Source organism: Propithecus coquereli, unplaced genomic scaffold (genome assembly GCF_000956105.1).
Source record: "Propithecus coquereli isolate 6110/MARCELLA unplaced genomic scaffold, Pcoq_1.0 Scaffold107, whole genome shotgun sequence".
Lineage (NCBI taxonomy): Eukaryota > Metazoa > Chordata > Mammalia > Primates > Indriidae > Propithecus > Propithecus coquereli.
In genome coordinates, this window is record NW_012134636.1 from 1,946,800 (window position 1) to 1,960,513 (window position 13,714).

At 47.8% G+C, this 13,714-nt stretch overlaps 2 protein-coding genes across 2 annotated transcripts in view; both read left to right on the forward strand.

Annotated features, from left to right (window-relative positions):
- Window positions 1–1,603: 1,603 nt before the first annotated feature.
- JAGN1 (jagunal homolog 1 (Drosophila)) lies at window positions 1,604–4,360 on the forward strand. The gene is made up of 2 exons (XM_012646874.1): window positions 1,604–1,848; window positions 3,425–4,360. The coding sequence occupies exons 1-2, from the start codon at window positions 1,760–1,762 to the stop codon at window positions 3,885–3,887; spliced, it is 552 nt and encodes a 183-aa protein (XP_012502328.1). The 5' UTR covers window positions 1,604–1,759; the 3' UTR covers window positions 3,888–4,360.
- Window positions 4,361–10,400: 6,040 nt separating this feature from the next.
- IL17RE (interleukin 17 receptor E) overlaps window positions 10,401–13,714 on the forward strand; it is a 10,688-nt gene continuing 7,374 nt past the window's right edge. The window contains exons 1-7 of the mRNA XM_012646542.1: window positions 10,401–10,477; window positions 10,679–10,853; window positions 11,186–11,201; window positions 11,838–11,951; window positions 12,577–12,674; window positions 13,034–13,193; window positions 13,289–13,428. Of these exons, the coding sequence (XP_012501996.1) occupies window positions 10,401–10,477; window positions 10,679–10,853; window positions 11,186–11,201; window positions 11,838–11,951; window positions 12,577–12,674; window positions 13,034–13,193; window positions 13,289–13,428 (780 nt within the window). The remainder of the gene's footprint in view (window positions 10,478–10,678; window positions 10,854–11,185; window positions 11,202–11,837; window positions 11,952–12,576; window positions 12,675–13,033; window positions 13,194–13,288; window positions 13,429–13,714) is intronic.

The following is a 13,714-nucleotide window of genomic DNA, read 5'->3' on the forward strand; positions in this document are numbered from 1 at the left end:
TTTTTTTTTTTTTTTTTAGAGATGGGGTCTCACTATCTTTCCCAGGCTAGAGTACAGTGACATGATCATAGCTCACTGTGACCTTGAACTCCTGGGCTCAAGTGATCCTCCTGCTTCAGCCTCCCATGTAGCTGGCACTACAGGCATGTGCCGCCACACCTGGCTAATTTTTAAAATGTATTTTTTTTTTGTTTTTTAGAGATGGGATCTCACTTTGTTGTCCAGGCTGGTCTGGAACTCCTGGGCTCAAGCAAGCCTCCTGCCTTGGCCTCCCAAAGGGTGGGATTACAGGAGTGAGCCACCATGCCTGACCAAGCCTTACCTCTTTATTGTGGCCTTCAAATACTCCAGTCGCTCTGAAGTTTTTTAGCTCTTTAAACAGCCAAGTGCTCTCTGGATTCTGGGCCTTCACAGCTTCAGTTCCTTCTGCCTGAAATACTCTTCCCCTGCCTACCTCTTTACTCCAGCTAATTCCTACTCAGGCTTCAGGCCTCAGCTTAGATGCTGCCACTCTGGGGAGCCTTCCTAACCCTCAAAGTGGGGGAGAGGTGCCTTCTCTTTGCTCCCTCAGCCTCCTGTACTTTCTCCTCATGGCACTGACCACCCTATTTCACAGCTTCACGGGTCTAAGTTCTTCCCCCCACTGGGCTGTGATCCCTCAAGAGACAGGGACCATGTCTGTTTCATTCTGTGTCCCCAGGTATACTGGGGACACAGTATAGTACACTGGTCCGTATAGGATGTTCAGTACATGTTTTTTTCTTTCTTTTTTCAGATAACATAACTTCCTTAAAGTTTTATTTTTTATTGTGGTAAAATGTACATAACATCAAATTTACCATCTTAATCCTTTTTAAGGGTACAGTTCAGTGGCATTAAGCACATGCTTATCGTTGTGCAACCAGCACCACCTCCCGTCTCCAAGGCTTTCCTCATCCTCCCAAACTGAAACTCTGTGCCCATTCAACAGTAATTCCCCAGTCGCTGCCCCAGCCCCGCCAGCCCCTGGTAACCATCGTTCTACTCTGTCTCTACAGATGACATAACGTTTTATTTGGGAATAATTTCTTTTTCTTTCATGGCCTTGACATTTTTGAAGAGTACAGTCCAGCTATCTTGTAGAATGTCCCTCAGTTTGGGTTTGTCTGTCATTTCTTCATGGTTACATTCAGGTTAAGTATTTTTGGCAGAGATACCGCAGAAGTGATGCTCTGTCCTCAGCGCGTCGAGAGTCCTAGGGTGTCAGTTTGTCTCATTAGCGGTCAGGTTAACTTTGACTACTTAATGAAGGGGGAGGCACCAGGTTTCCTCAATGAAAAGTTACCCGTTTCTTTTAACAATGATTAAGTGACCTAGGGGAGAAAGTGGATAAACTGTGTGAATGATGTGTGCTCCAAAGAGCAGTTTTCCCTTCTGTGAAGCGGGGACAGCGGTGTCTTGGACTCATATTAGAGCTTAAGAAATTGACAGCGTTCAAGAAGCCTTCCGGTAGACAGTAAAAAGCAGCCAAGGCTGGGGACTAACTTCCTGCGCGCTCCGCTCCGCCGGGGTGGGGCGGGGCCGAGAGAGAGCCGGGGCGCGTGCGCGCGGAGGAGTGACCACCGAGTCGGTCCTCCCGAGACAGAGAAGCCGGAAGTCCTCTTCGGAGAGCTGCGCGGCTGTTGGGTGGCGGAGCTGGGGCGGTGCGAATAGCGTTCCCCCGCGGCTTGGCGCTGTTGTAGCGGTCGCGTGAGGGGATCCGGGGTTCTGGGCGGTTACAATGGCATCTCGGGCAGGCCCGCGTGCGGCCGGCACCGACGGCAGCGACTTTCAGCACCGGGAGCGCGTCGCCATGCACTACCAGATGAGGTATGAAGCGAAGCGAGGAGTACGGAGGCCTCCTCCCTGGCGGGAGAGACGACGGCCCAGCCTCAGGGTCTTTCTCCCCAGCCAGTCCCGCACACCTGGCAAGTCCCCTCCTCCGGTGCGGGCCTCGGGCCTGTCTCCCGTCCTGGGAAGCCCCGTCGCCCTCGCGAGCGCCACCCCTTTATTCAATTGGTTGCCTTGAGGGGTTCCAGCCCCGCGTGGGCTCTGGAGTCACATCGGTGCTGGCCCCGCTCTGTCAGCTTGGAAACCTGATTTCTAATTGAGCCTCAGTTTCCTCATCTGCAGAAGGAGAAAATAATCTACCTTTTAGGTTTTGGTGAAGAAGATAGCTTGAGGCTTACCACATAATACATGGTAGCTGTTATATTTTGGTCCGTTTGGGGGGATGTGGAGGGTAAAAGGCAGCCTTTCCCTGGCTAGCACGAATTTTATAAACACTCCCATGTGAGGGATATTTCTACATTCAATTATTTGTTCGACAAATACTTCTTGAGCTTCTACCCATGGTGCATCGTGTAAGACACTGAGGCTCTAAGAGCAAAAAACAGACCTGGTCTTTGAGTGCATGTTATATTTTCAATAAAAAAATTTATTAAAAAACGAAACAAAAAGCAAAACTGTTACCTGCCTTCATTGAGCTTGAGGTCTAGAGATGACTGATTATTTTTTCCTGCTTTTTCCACATTTTCTGTAACAAATATTTTACAATAAAAATTCAAAAAGATTTTACTTCCTTAAATCCGTTGAACTCTCCGAGAATGTTCTTCACATCCTTCTCTCTATAGTTTTGAAGAATGACAAGCTCTTTGGACTCTCACTTCATTCTCATCTTTAGGCCCCTACTTAAGAGAGCCTCACAACCCAAGAAGGTGTTTTCATGCCTGCCCAGAGCAGAAACATTGCCCTTGGGGGTATGAAGAAGATACTTTGGAAACTGAGAGAATTAGAAGAGTAAGAGAGATATGTGCTTCCTTTAGATGAAAAGTTTAGCTGGAGAAGTAGGGGCAGCATGAGCTCCTTTCCTCATTGCCAGTACCTTTCTCCCTCCGGGCTGTACTCCTATGGTGCAAAGTCATCTTTCTAAACACAGAGTTACTCTTCTGCCTTTAAACTGCCTCTTTCATAGTCTTTGTAACTTCATATCCCTCTACTCCCCTTTCCCCACAATGCGTTCTTGCCACACTCAACCATTTGCTTCCTGGAACATAAATGCTTAATGCCTTTTTGCCTGCATGCTGTTATCTCTGCATGGAATGCCCATCTTCACTCATCCCTCAGAGCCTAGCTCAGGTGTCACTCTCCTCTAGGTAGCCTTCTCTGACAATCCATCCCAAGCAGAATTGATTCCTCCTTCTTGTGATCCCATATATCTTGGAACATGTATTTACTAGAGCTGTTTCTGTTCCTTTTCTAATTATTTTTTCCTCCTCTGTTCTTGTACCTAGTATCTGGGCTGTCTTACTCAAATTTGTATCCCAGTGTGCAATACAGTTGCTGTGCGTATAGTTGGTGGTCAGAAAAATTTGAAAGGTACTTCTCCCTCTGCTCTGCCCCACAGCGTGACCCTCAAGTATGAAATCAAGAAGCTGATCTACATACATCTGGTCATATGGCTGCTGCTGGTTGCCAAGATGAGCGTGGGACACCTGAGGCTCCTGTCACATGATCAGGTGGCCATGCCCTATCAGTGGGAGTACCCGTATTTGCTGAGCATTTTGCCCTCTCTCTTGGGCCTTCTGTCATTCCCCCGCAACAACATCAGCTACCTGGTGCTTTCCATGATCAGCATGGGGCTCTTTTCCATTGCTCCTCTCATTTATGGCAGCATGGAGATGTTCCCTGCTGCACAGCAGCTCTACCGCCATGGCAAGGCCTACCGCTTCCTTTTTGGATTTTCTGCTGTCTCCGTCATGTACCTGGTATTGGTGCTGGCAGTCCAAGTGCATGCCTGGCAATTATACTACAGCAAGAAGCTCCTAGACTCTTGGTTCACCAGCACACAGGAGAAGAAGCGTAAATGAAGCCTGCCTGATGGACCGCTCTGTGGGGTGAAGCCTGGGCCTCCCACTGAACGAAGGGACAGGGATAGACGAGCTGTTCTAAAATCTCTTCTGGTGATTTTAGCAGCTGTGATGCTGACCAGGCCAGAGTTCTGGAAAGCCCCTCGTGTTGCCATCTGCTGAGGTGGCAAAACTATATTTAATATATTCCTGGTCGGTTAGAACTGGATGACCAACAGCTGTGAAACAAACTTCAATTGGTTGAAATTAAGGCCCTTTGGGGTTTTTCTTTAAGCCTGAGCCCCATCCTTGCCTCCTCTTTGTCATTCTCCCTACTTCCATCCATCACCCCTTAGCCATTGAGACTGAAGGAAACAGAATAAATCAAATTCTATTTCAATCTCTAGGTCATGGGTCAACAAACATTTGGAAAGCTGTTTCCCCTGCAGGCTGTGGTCTCTTCTGCAGAGCATTTTAATTGAAAAGAACCTCAATAAAGTTAAGACTGCCCTGTCTACCTTGTGTCTCGTGTTTGGGGCTTGAAAGAGTGTGAAAGGTGTGTTGTTTGAGTGGTCTCAGGCACTAGGAGATAGGCAGAAGCTACCTGAGAAAGCTGGCAGTGGCCACAAAGAAGTGGACTAGCCGTGGGGAACCTAAGCCGCAGTTGCACCCTGCAGCTGATGGGCAAGAACTACCTTGGGCCAGACATGTAATCTCTCCATGTATAAAATGGCCCATTCTCATCTATCTAGCTTGGGTTGTGGGCTCTTTTAGTTGATTTTCATGTTCGTCAGTCAATGTTAATGTCAGTTATGTATCTACTACTATATAATGGTATCCAAAAGAATTTTAAAGTGTCTCTGTAAAGAGTTTACAATCTAGGCGAAACGTGCTATACATGTGAAACAACCAATGAACGTAAGTCCAACGGCGTGGAGTGATAAATTAAAAATAGAAGTGGGAGAGGTGATTAAACTAAAGGTCCTTTCTTTCACACCTAAAATTCCGACACAGTATTTATTGCATGAAAGACGTGTGTCCCTTTACACTTGACTTTATTGCCCTTGGATGATGCCCAGATCTGTAACTACAGAGCTCTGCCCTGTCCAGAGTTGTAGTCATTCTTTCGTTTTATAAACCTGTGTATATACTTAGTCACTCATACAGTCATACAGTCATACAGTGTTAGGTACTGGCAGTACTTCTAACTGCAATATCTCTTCTGTTAGATGTCCTGATTATCATCGCAAAATCAGTATGTGCTGGCTGGGCGAGGCAGGTCATGCCTGTAATCCCAGCACTTTGGGAGGCTGAGGCAGAAGGATCACTTGTGCCCAGGAGTTTGAGGGTGCAGTGAGCTATGATCCCACCACTGCACTACAGCCTGGGTGAGAGAGTGGGATCCTGTCTCTAAAAAAAAATCAGTGTGTCCCAAACTTAACTGCCTTTCTGCCTCATACCCATTCCTCTTCCTGTATCCTGTGTTCAAGTGAGTATACCAAGAGCCCAGCTCTGGATCATCATCCATTCCGTGATCATTAAGTCCCTACCATGTGCTGTTATTTTTGTAGCAACCTAAGTGTCCTAATCTCTTTCTGAGGTTGCCAAGGGGTCCCAATCCACCTGTTCTGCATTATCTCCCAGTACTCCCTCTCATACCCTATCTTAGTCAACTCAACCTCTCATGGATCCCCATATTGGCTCCATGGTTTCCCAGTTTCCTTTGCACAAAAATTTCCCCTTTTGACTTTTACATTCCTTTATTACTTATCCTTTAAGACCCAGTTCGTATGGTAATTCTGGAGCCTTCCAGTTCCTGCTATTCAAGGAGCAAGAGTTCTTTCTCTGAATTTTTATTTTACTGCTTTTATTGACAGATTTATTGTTTTGCATGTCTTTTCCACACCTCTTGCTCATACCTAGCACACAGCATGCATTCTAAATTTATTGAATGAAGTAATTTTCCCTACTGTAAACTAAAGTCAGGATGTATGTCACAGATGATAGAACTAAAGTAGAGATAGAATTTGGAGAGCAGAGAGAGGAAGATGGAAATGTACAGGTAATGGAGTTACCATGAGCACCAGGCACAGACTGCTAGCTTTCAAAGAATTGGAATGCAAATATTAGTTTTAAAAAGTTTAAGGCCGGGCGTGGTGGCTCACGCCTGTAATCATAGCACTTTTGGAGGCCAACATGGGAGGATTGCTTGAAGCCAGGCGTTCGAGACCAGCCTGAGCAAGAGCAAGGCCCCGTCTCTACAAAATACAGAAAAATTCGCTGGGTGTGTTGGTCTGTGCCTGTAGTCCCAGCTACTCAGAAGGCTGAGGCAGGAGGATCTGTTGAGCCCAGGAGTTTGAAGTTTCAGTGAGCTATGATGAGGCCAATGCATTGGAGCCAGGGTGACAGAGGGAGACCCTGTCTCAAAAAACAAAACAAAAAAGGTTAAAATTTCTTTGGAATGGTCTTAGAGTACCTTAAAGACTTTATGATCTTAGAGTACCTGGTGAAAATTACTGTCAACAATTTAAAAAGGACAAAAACCATTTGGTTTATGTTAGTTTCTGCTTGTTGGGTTGTTGGGATTCTGCTTTTCTGGGCTTTCCCTATAATTTTTCCCTGCCTCATGGTTGTAGTGTTTCCTAAACCAAATACAACCCCCTTGCTGGATCTTGATGTAATAGAAGGAACACCATATTTGGATCAGAAGACTGGAGTTCAAGTACCAAAGCACCTGCTAATCATAGGACTAAGATCAACCCTACTTGTTTCACAGATTGCTTTGAAGACCAAATAAGGTAAAGTATTGTGAAAGCACTTTGTGAACTATGTATCGCTGTATAAATGTGAAGAATGGTTATTGCTTCCTGATCTTCACAGGACTAAAAGTTTAGGGGCTGAAGGAACTGTTAGAGAGCACCTAGGCCGTAAGAAAGGCAGTGCGGTATAGTGGAATACCTCTTCCGATACTAGACTGACCTAGGCTGGGATTCCAGTCAGGCATTTTACTAACTTTTGCCCTGGGCAAGATACTTGAGCCCTTGTTTTTGATCTGACACATGGGCATCCTGGTAGCTGCCTCCCAGGCTTGATGTGAGGCTTAAATAAATAATGCTATGAACAGTCTAACATATAGTAGGGGTTTAATAAATATCAAAATGCCATCCTTTGATGAGCTGTGTTGGCTTCCTCCTTCAGACTGGGAGTCCTTTCCTCTTCTCTTAGCAATCATTTCTTGCCCCAGAATGCTAGAGTTTGATCCCTTCTGGAAGAGAAAGAGTAAGGAAGGGACAGTTGCCCACTCTTGGGTTACATTGATCTAATTGGTTGAACCTTCCTTCCCAGGGTGCCCTAATGGTGGGCACAGTTACCCCAACGGACCTTAGATATTGGCCATTGCAGGAAGATTCTGGAGCTGCTGCTTCATGATCTGACAGAGTCCACACCGGTAAGGCTATGACAAGAAAAATGGCTGCCCAAGGCCCCCACTGTGTACTCTGTACCTGAGCATGTGCAGAGGCCTGCGAGGACTCCTGAGCTCCTGCTGGGTCCCCAGGTAAAGGTTATTAGAGCATGAAGTCTCTCATTTGGTAGTTCATTTAGATACAAACCACAGGTGAGAGAGGCCTTAGCCACCTTCCAAGAGGACAGGGCCTCTGTGCTGAAGTCCTACAATACACCATTGCCGCCTTTACTCCAGTTGGTCACCTCCTATTCTAGCCACAGGGTTAGTCCTCCCTTGTTGACGTTTGCTGAACAGTCCCCACTATTCTAGAAGTCCGACCACTGATAACTCACTATCATAAGGCCTGCTTTCTTCTTTCTGACCATTCCAATTTCTTTCTATAAATTGTTAACCCTGCCAACTATATCACACTGCTAAATTTAGTACCTTCTGTGGACTACAGGGTCCAGAAATCTCTGACTTCCCACAGCTTTCCCCAGCAGTGTGTTCTAGCAGAAAGAAGCAGGAAGACATAGTGGCAAATCTCAGATGAGAAAAGTGAGGCTCCGAGAAGAATAAATAATTAGCAGAGCTGGGATGTGAACCCAGGTCTTCTGGCCCATCCCTTTAGGATACCTGGGCCTCATATTTCTGAACCTCCACACGGCTATAATACTCGGTACTCTCTGATTTATTGGCAAGCTGACTGGTAGACAAGGCAGCCCTTTTCCCCCACTGACTCTAGGGAAAGTACCTGCACGCCTTCTGGGAGTTTCCTCCAACACAGGTGTGAAGCATATGTTTGTATGAGTGTGTGTGTGCATGTGTGTAAAAGAGAGAGAGAGGGACAGAGAGAGAGCATAGTGCACAAGAGTGTACATGAGCAGCACTCATAGGTTTCAGGCCGGCTCTGGAAGGGACATTTTTTATGCCTCACGGTGTCTTCTTGGAGGTAGGAAGCCTGGGGGACAGGGGAGCAGGCAGAGAGGGTCAGAGGACTGGCTTTTCCTATCTCACTCAGACCTGAAACTCATTCTGGCTTTACCTTCGCGTGATGTGAGCTGCCTGAGCTGGCAGGGCACTGAGGAGGGGAGCGGTGTGGGGTGTGCGCAAGGGTGGGGAGGGTCTCCAGCGTGCAGGACAGAGATCAGCAAGTGAGGGGCTGACTCCTCTTAGCTGAGTACGTTTGGACGTGTCTCCTAATTTTCCTGAGTGTTTCCCAGTTTTTAAAAAATGGGGTAATAAGACTGATCTCAGGGCTGTAGTACTAATTAATAAAATGAGATGAAGTGGGCAAAGCGCATGGTCCAGACACTGATGATAGGATTTCAGCAGCTACTGACCCCACCCCTCCCTTCCCCAGGGTGTGCTGGAATTCACCCCTGTCCTTTTTTTTTTTTAACCTTAAATCAGTTTTGGAACCATCTCCACAGTAAATAAGTAAACCAGCAAGACAAATTAATAAAATACACACTTTCTTTTTTCTCCTTCTTTCACCCTCATCTTTATTCCTTTTCCTTTTCTGTGCGCTCCTTTTTTCCCTTTCTCTCTCCTTCCCTTCTTCTTTTCCTCTCTTCTTTCCTCCTCCTTTCTTGTCTCTATTGTTTTCTTGGCGAGTTGTCCTACCATACCTTAACCAGGGTCAGGAGTAATTAACCAAATATTTTCACTGTCAGAGTCAGATCAGAGGATACAGATCAGGGAGGAGGAGTGTTCTAGAATAGAACCGAGTTTCTCATTTCATGCCCCCAGCATCTGAAAGCTTTATTTTTGCAGATCTAAACCACTACAAGGTAGGAAGAATTTGGGGGAAGGCTCCCTAACCTATTCTTAATATGGCCAGACCACCCTTGCCTACCTTCAGATCTTACTGATGTGCTGCAGAGATGGGCTCCACGGCCAAAAGACCATACTGTGTCATGCAGATCCTTTTGGTTTCTGAGAGCAGAGACAGATGAGGCAGTGGGAGGGGAGACAATAGGAGGATAGAAGGAGAATTGAGTTGCCGTTGCCAGGGCCCAGCAGAAGTGGAGCTCTCTGGGCTACAGACTTTGCCCTTGATCAAATCACTTTCCCTTCTGCTTCCTTATCTCTTTCTTTATGAAAGAAAAACAATAATTATCCCTTACCGGTCTCACGAAGTGGTTAGGAGGATCAAATATGAAAATGCTTTGTGAAGTGTGAAACAGATAAAAACTACTTAGATGAAATGTATCATAATTTACAGTTATTCAACTACAGAACACCTATTTCATGACATCCACTGCTAGGCACTGGAGAAACAAAGAATAAGAAAGGGTTTTTATCTTTTAATGAGCTCAAAAGCTAGAGGATATTTTTAGGATAATGGGCAGGATACAGCGTCCAGACGGCGAACCTGGAGACTTGAGCACAAAATTGAGCAAAAGAAGGCTGTGGTCAGGCTACTGACAGGTGGTCTGGATAGAGTCGCGAGGGACAATAACCATCTCAAGATGTCTCAACCTGGTAGGTGTGCCCAAAACTTTCTTTCCACTGTGTGTGTCACCAAGGTAAGGGCTGAAGCAGTTCAAATGCTCCATGAGGGGGAGGAAGCTGTGGGATGATGGGGAGGGCTCCCACAAAGATGGAGCCTCGTCAGCCTTTCTCCAGCACCGGAAACCACAGGAAACCAGGTCAGTGCGTGGGGCCCACTCCCTTTGCTCCAGGGCTCAGCTATGAGCTCTGGGGCTTCCTGAGCAGGCTATACTGATCAGTCGGTTCTTGAAGCTGGAGGCCCCTTGGAGCCCTTTGCCCAGAAGAGCTGGAAGTGGCTGATGGGTAGAGAGAGCTTGGATATAGTCATGAGAGTCAACCAGTGGGGAGCCAGGGTACATGTAGAGGCATGTGAGGTTCACGTGCATCCTCTAGTTCCTTTTTTTTTTTTTTTGGCCCAACTCTAAATGGTGCCTCAGTCACCTCTTTATCTCCAGCACCCAGTGCAGAACAGAGCTCTGTTAATTCTCTAAGTGAGGGGATGAAGCACATGTCCATGGGAGATTCAAGTTCAAGAGTGTGTCGATGGGCGGGTCAGATCCGCAGGGTGTCTCAGGGGTAGGAGGGGTTATTCAATGGGTGCAGTCCCCAACCTGGTGCCGGCCCCTTTCCTGTTGCTTCTCTGCTGTAGCAGGAAACCCTTGTCTTTCAGGTAGGGGGCAGAAGGGTTTTTTGGGGGACAAGGCTCCCTCAGTCCCTCCGCTTGGAGGAGAAGGAATGTGGCCTGGCTGGCTGGTTAGGATCGAGGAGGAGCTTCAGGGCAGGGCGGGGCCAGGGCAGGCAGAGGCGAGGGCTCCGGCGCTGGTACCGTGTTCCCTGCTGCTGTGCAGCGAGACCTGCCGCCCACCTTCAGGCAGTGCAGCCATGCTCTGGGCACCCTGATCGCACAGAAACCCATGGGGCACCCCAGACTCGCAGCCCTGCTCCTGCCTCTCCTCCTGCTGCTCATCAGCCTCTCTGCCCCTGCTGGGATTGGCTGTCCCCACCTGCCTTTCTGGAGAACCTGCCGTCTGCTGGCCTCTCACGTGGTAAGGTGCCGCTGCCAGGTAGGGACGCCTACCTTGCTCACTCGGGCATAAAGCTCCCCACTCGCCTGCCCGCCTTTGCTACCTCCCCAGTCCCTGTGCTCTGGTGGCAGTCTCAGTGTGTCCTCAGAGGGGTAGCCAAGGTCCTGGTGCACTGAGGGCCTGGGCAGAGTGGAGCTGGGAAGAACAGAGCCCATTGGATAAGCGATTAGCTGTGGACAGCTACTCGGGATTAGAGACTTGAGGCAAAGATCCCAGCGAGAATGCTCCTTATGGAGGTCCCTACTAATAATAACTCTCTCCTTTCTTTTCCCTACTGGGCCCTGTGCCTTCAGGATGACAGTTTCACCGGTGAGTCTCATTTCCTGCCCCACTCCTCTCCCCAACCTCTCCCTTTGTTCCAGAACCACAGCAGGCTCTCCATTCTAACTTTTAGTTCCCAACCTGGGAAGGAGCACAGTATCGAGAAAAAAGTACGAGTTTGGAATTAGGACAAGCCTGCATTTGCACTGCGGGTCTGCCACAGACTTCTGTGTGGCCTCAGACAGGGCAGTTAACCCCTCCACCGGGCCCTCAGTTTCTGAGGAGCATAGTAGCATAGCAGAAATGATTGCACAATGAAGACAGTGTTGCTTCTGACCTCTAGGGAGGATTCAATAAGAGGCACGGATAAATCTCCAGGCACTCCGTAAACATTGGTTCCTCCCCTCAACCGGTCGCTCACTGCTATCAGTAATACAACAGTAATCCTTTGTCTGTACTTTACGGTGTACTCCACTCCACATTCCCCCACACGTTACCTTACTTGACTTTTACAACAGGCCCACTTTATGAATGAAGAATCTGACACTTAGAGAGGCCCTGTAACTTGCCCAAGGTCACACTTCCAGGATGTAAGTGGCAGAGCTCAGCCTCACATCCAACTTGTGTCAGGCGGGAAGGACCTCCTTAGACCCTATTGTTTGCTTTCCTTTCTGTTTTTCGCAGGACCTTCTGCCAGTATTCCTTGCCGTACCCAGGTGGCCCTCCGCTCCACAAAGCCTCGGTGTGCTGGGCATTGCTCCTGCTCTCTGTGCCTGCATCTGCTGTCAGATCCCCCGGGTATGAGAAACAGCCCTTTGGGCCACTCTCAGTGAAGATGTGAATTAGGGACATTGTTGGGGGGCCACATAGGCTGAGGCAAGTTGGATCTGTCATACCAGAACAGATATTTGTCCTGTTTCAACCTCAACAGGGACTTACAGCATCCTAAAATAACACACCATGACTGATATTCATGGGTGCAATTGTATCATTTTGTGAAGATGTTAATCTTTTCAGCCAAGATTCTTGGGATTAAAAGTTTTGAGTTCTATAAACTTTCTGTTATTACCTTCTATTTGTAAAGTAGGATCTTCTTTCTTATTCAACTCTAAATTTTCATTGGCTAGCTCAGTGCCTGGTGCATACTAAATGCCCATAACACTGCTTAAGAATTGGCAGTTTTTTCTAATTTTTTACTGTTAGAAATAATACTACAATGAATATCTTTGTGTATATAGCTTTTTTAAATCTACTTAAGAAATTAATCCTTTTTAAATTTGCATCGTAATTTTCGGGACTAAAGAAGCTTGACATCCTTACCCTCCTTTATTTAAAATGACTTACTATCCAAAATTGGGCCACGTCTCCAGGCAGGGGAGGAGCAATGAAGGGCTGGATAGTAAGTGTGTCCTCCCCTGTGCAGGCCTTCAGCGGGGCTGCTTCCACCTCCTCGTGCAGAAATCCACAAAGCCTTCCACGTTCAAGTTCTGTAGGAGACACAAGATGCCAGCATCTGCTCAGGTACTCTCCCTGCCACTCCAGCCCTACCCTATGGTTCACAGCCCTTTTCTTTCTCGCTTCTCATTTTGCTCTCCAGTCATGTGAGCGAGATGGAAAGTGTGGAGATGAAGTAGACTATCCTGTCCATTACACAGTTAGGGAAACTGAGGCTGAAAGAGGCTGAACAACTTACTTGTTTGTGGTACCTCAGGTTCCAGAGGTAGAAACAGAAGCCAGATTTCCTCCCATCCAAATACTAACGAGACCCGACCCTGCTTAGCTTCCGAGGTCAGATGAGATCTGGCACGTTCAGGGTAGTATGGCCATAGACCAGATTTCCTGATTCCTGGCTTAAGGCCAGCCTTGTTCTCTGCCTACAGAGGAAGCTGCTGGGTATCTGTTGCCTGTCTGGGAAGAGCCATCGTACTTCCATCCCCTCCCCAGACATCTCCCACAAGGGGCTGCGCACCAAAAGGACCCAACCTTCGGATCCAGAGGCAGTGGAAATGCTCCCCAGACTGGACACACAAATGCATAGAGGTAGGCATAGGGTAGGACAGGAGATGGGTTCCGCTGAGTAGCAATACCTGTGCTAAGGCCATGAGACAAGGCTACCAAGTCCCTCCTCTCCCCAGGGCCTGAGTTCTCCTTTGATTTGTTGCCTGAGGCACGGGCTATTCGGGTGACCATTCCTCCAGGCCCTGAGGTCAGCATGCGTCTTTGTCACCAGTGGGCACTGGAGTGTGAAGACCTGAGCAGTCCCTTTGATGCCCAGGTATGGCTGGTCATCCCCTGTAAAAAGCCAGATCACTCAGAGCTGGAGCAAAAGAGGCCCACTCATTGCACACATGGGGAGACCGAGGCCCAGAGAGGGAAGGCAATTGTCCAGGGCCTCCTTACAAGCTAAAGTGGCTGGCACTAACACTTCTTTGGACTAGACAGAAAAGGCAGGATGCCTTGTCACCTGGGAAGAGAGGAACGGGAGGGGCAGGCAGACACCTGAAGCCACCGTGAATGACAAGCAGAGAAATGAATATTGTATTTGCCCCCAATGAGAGGAC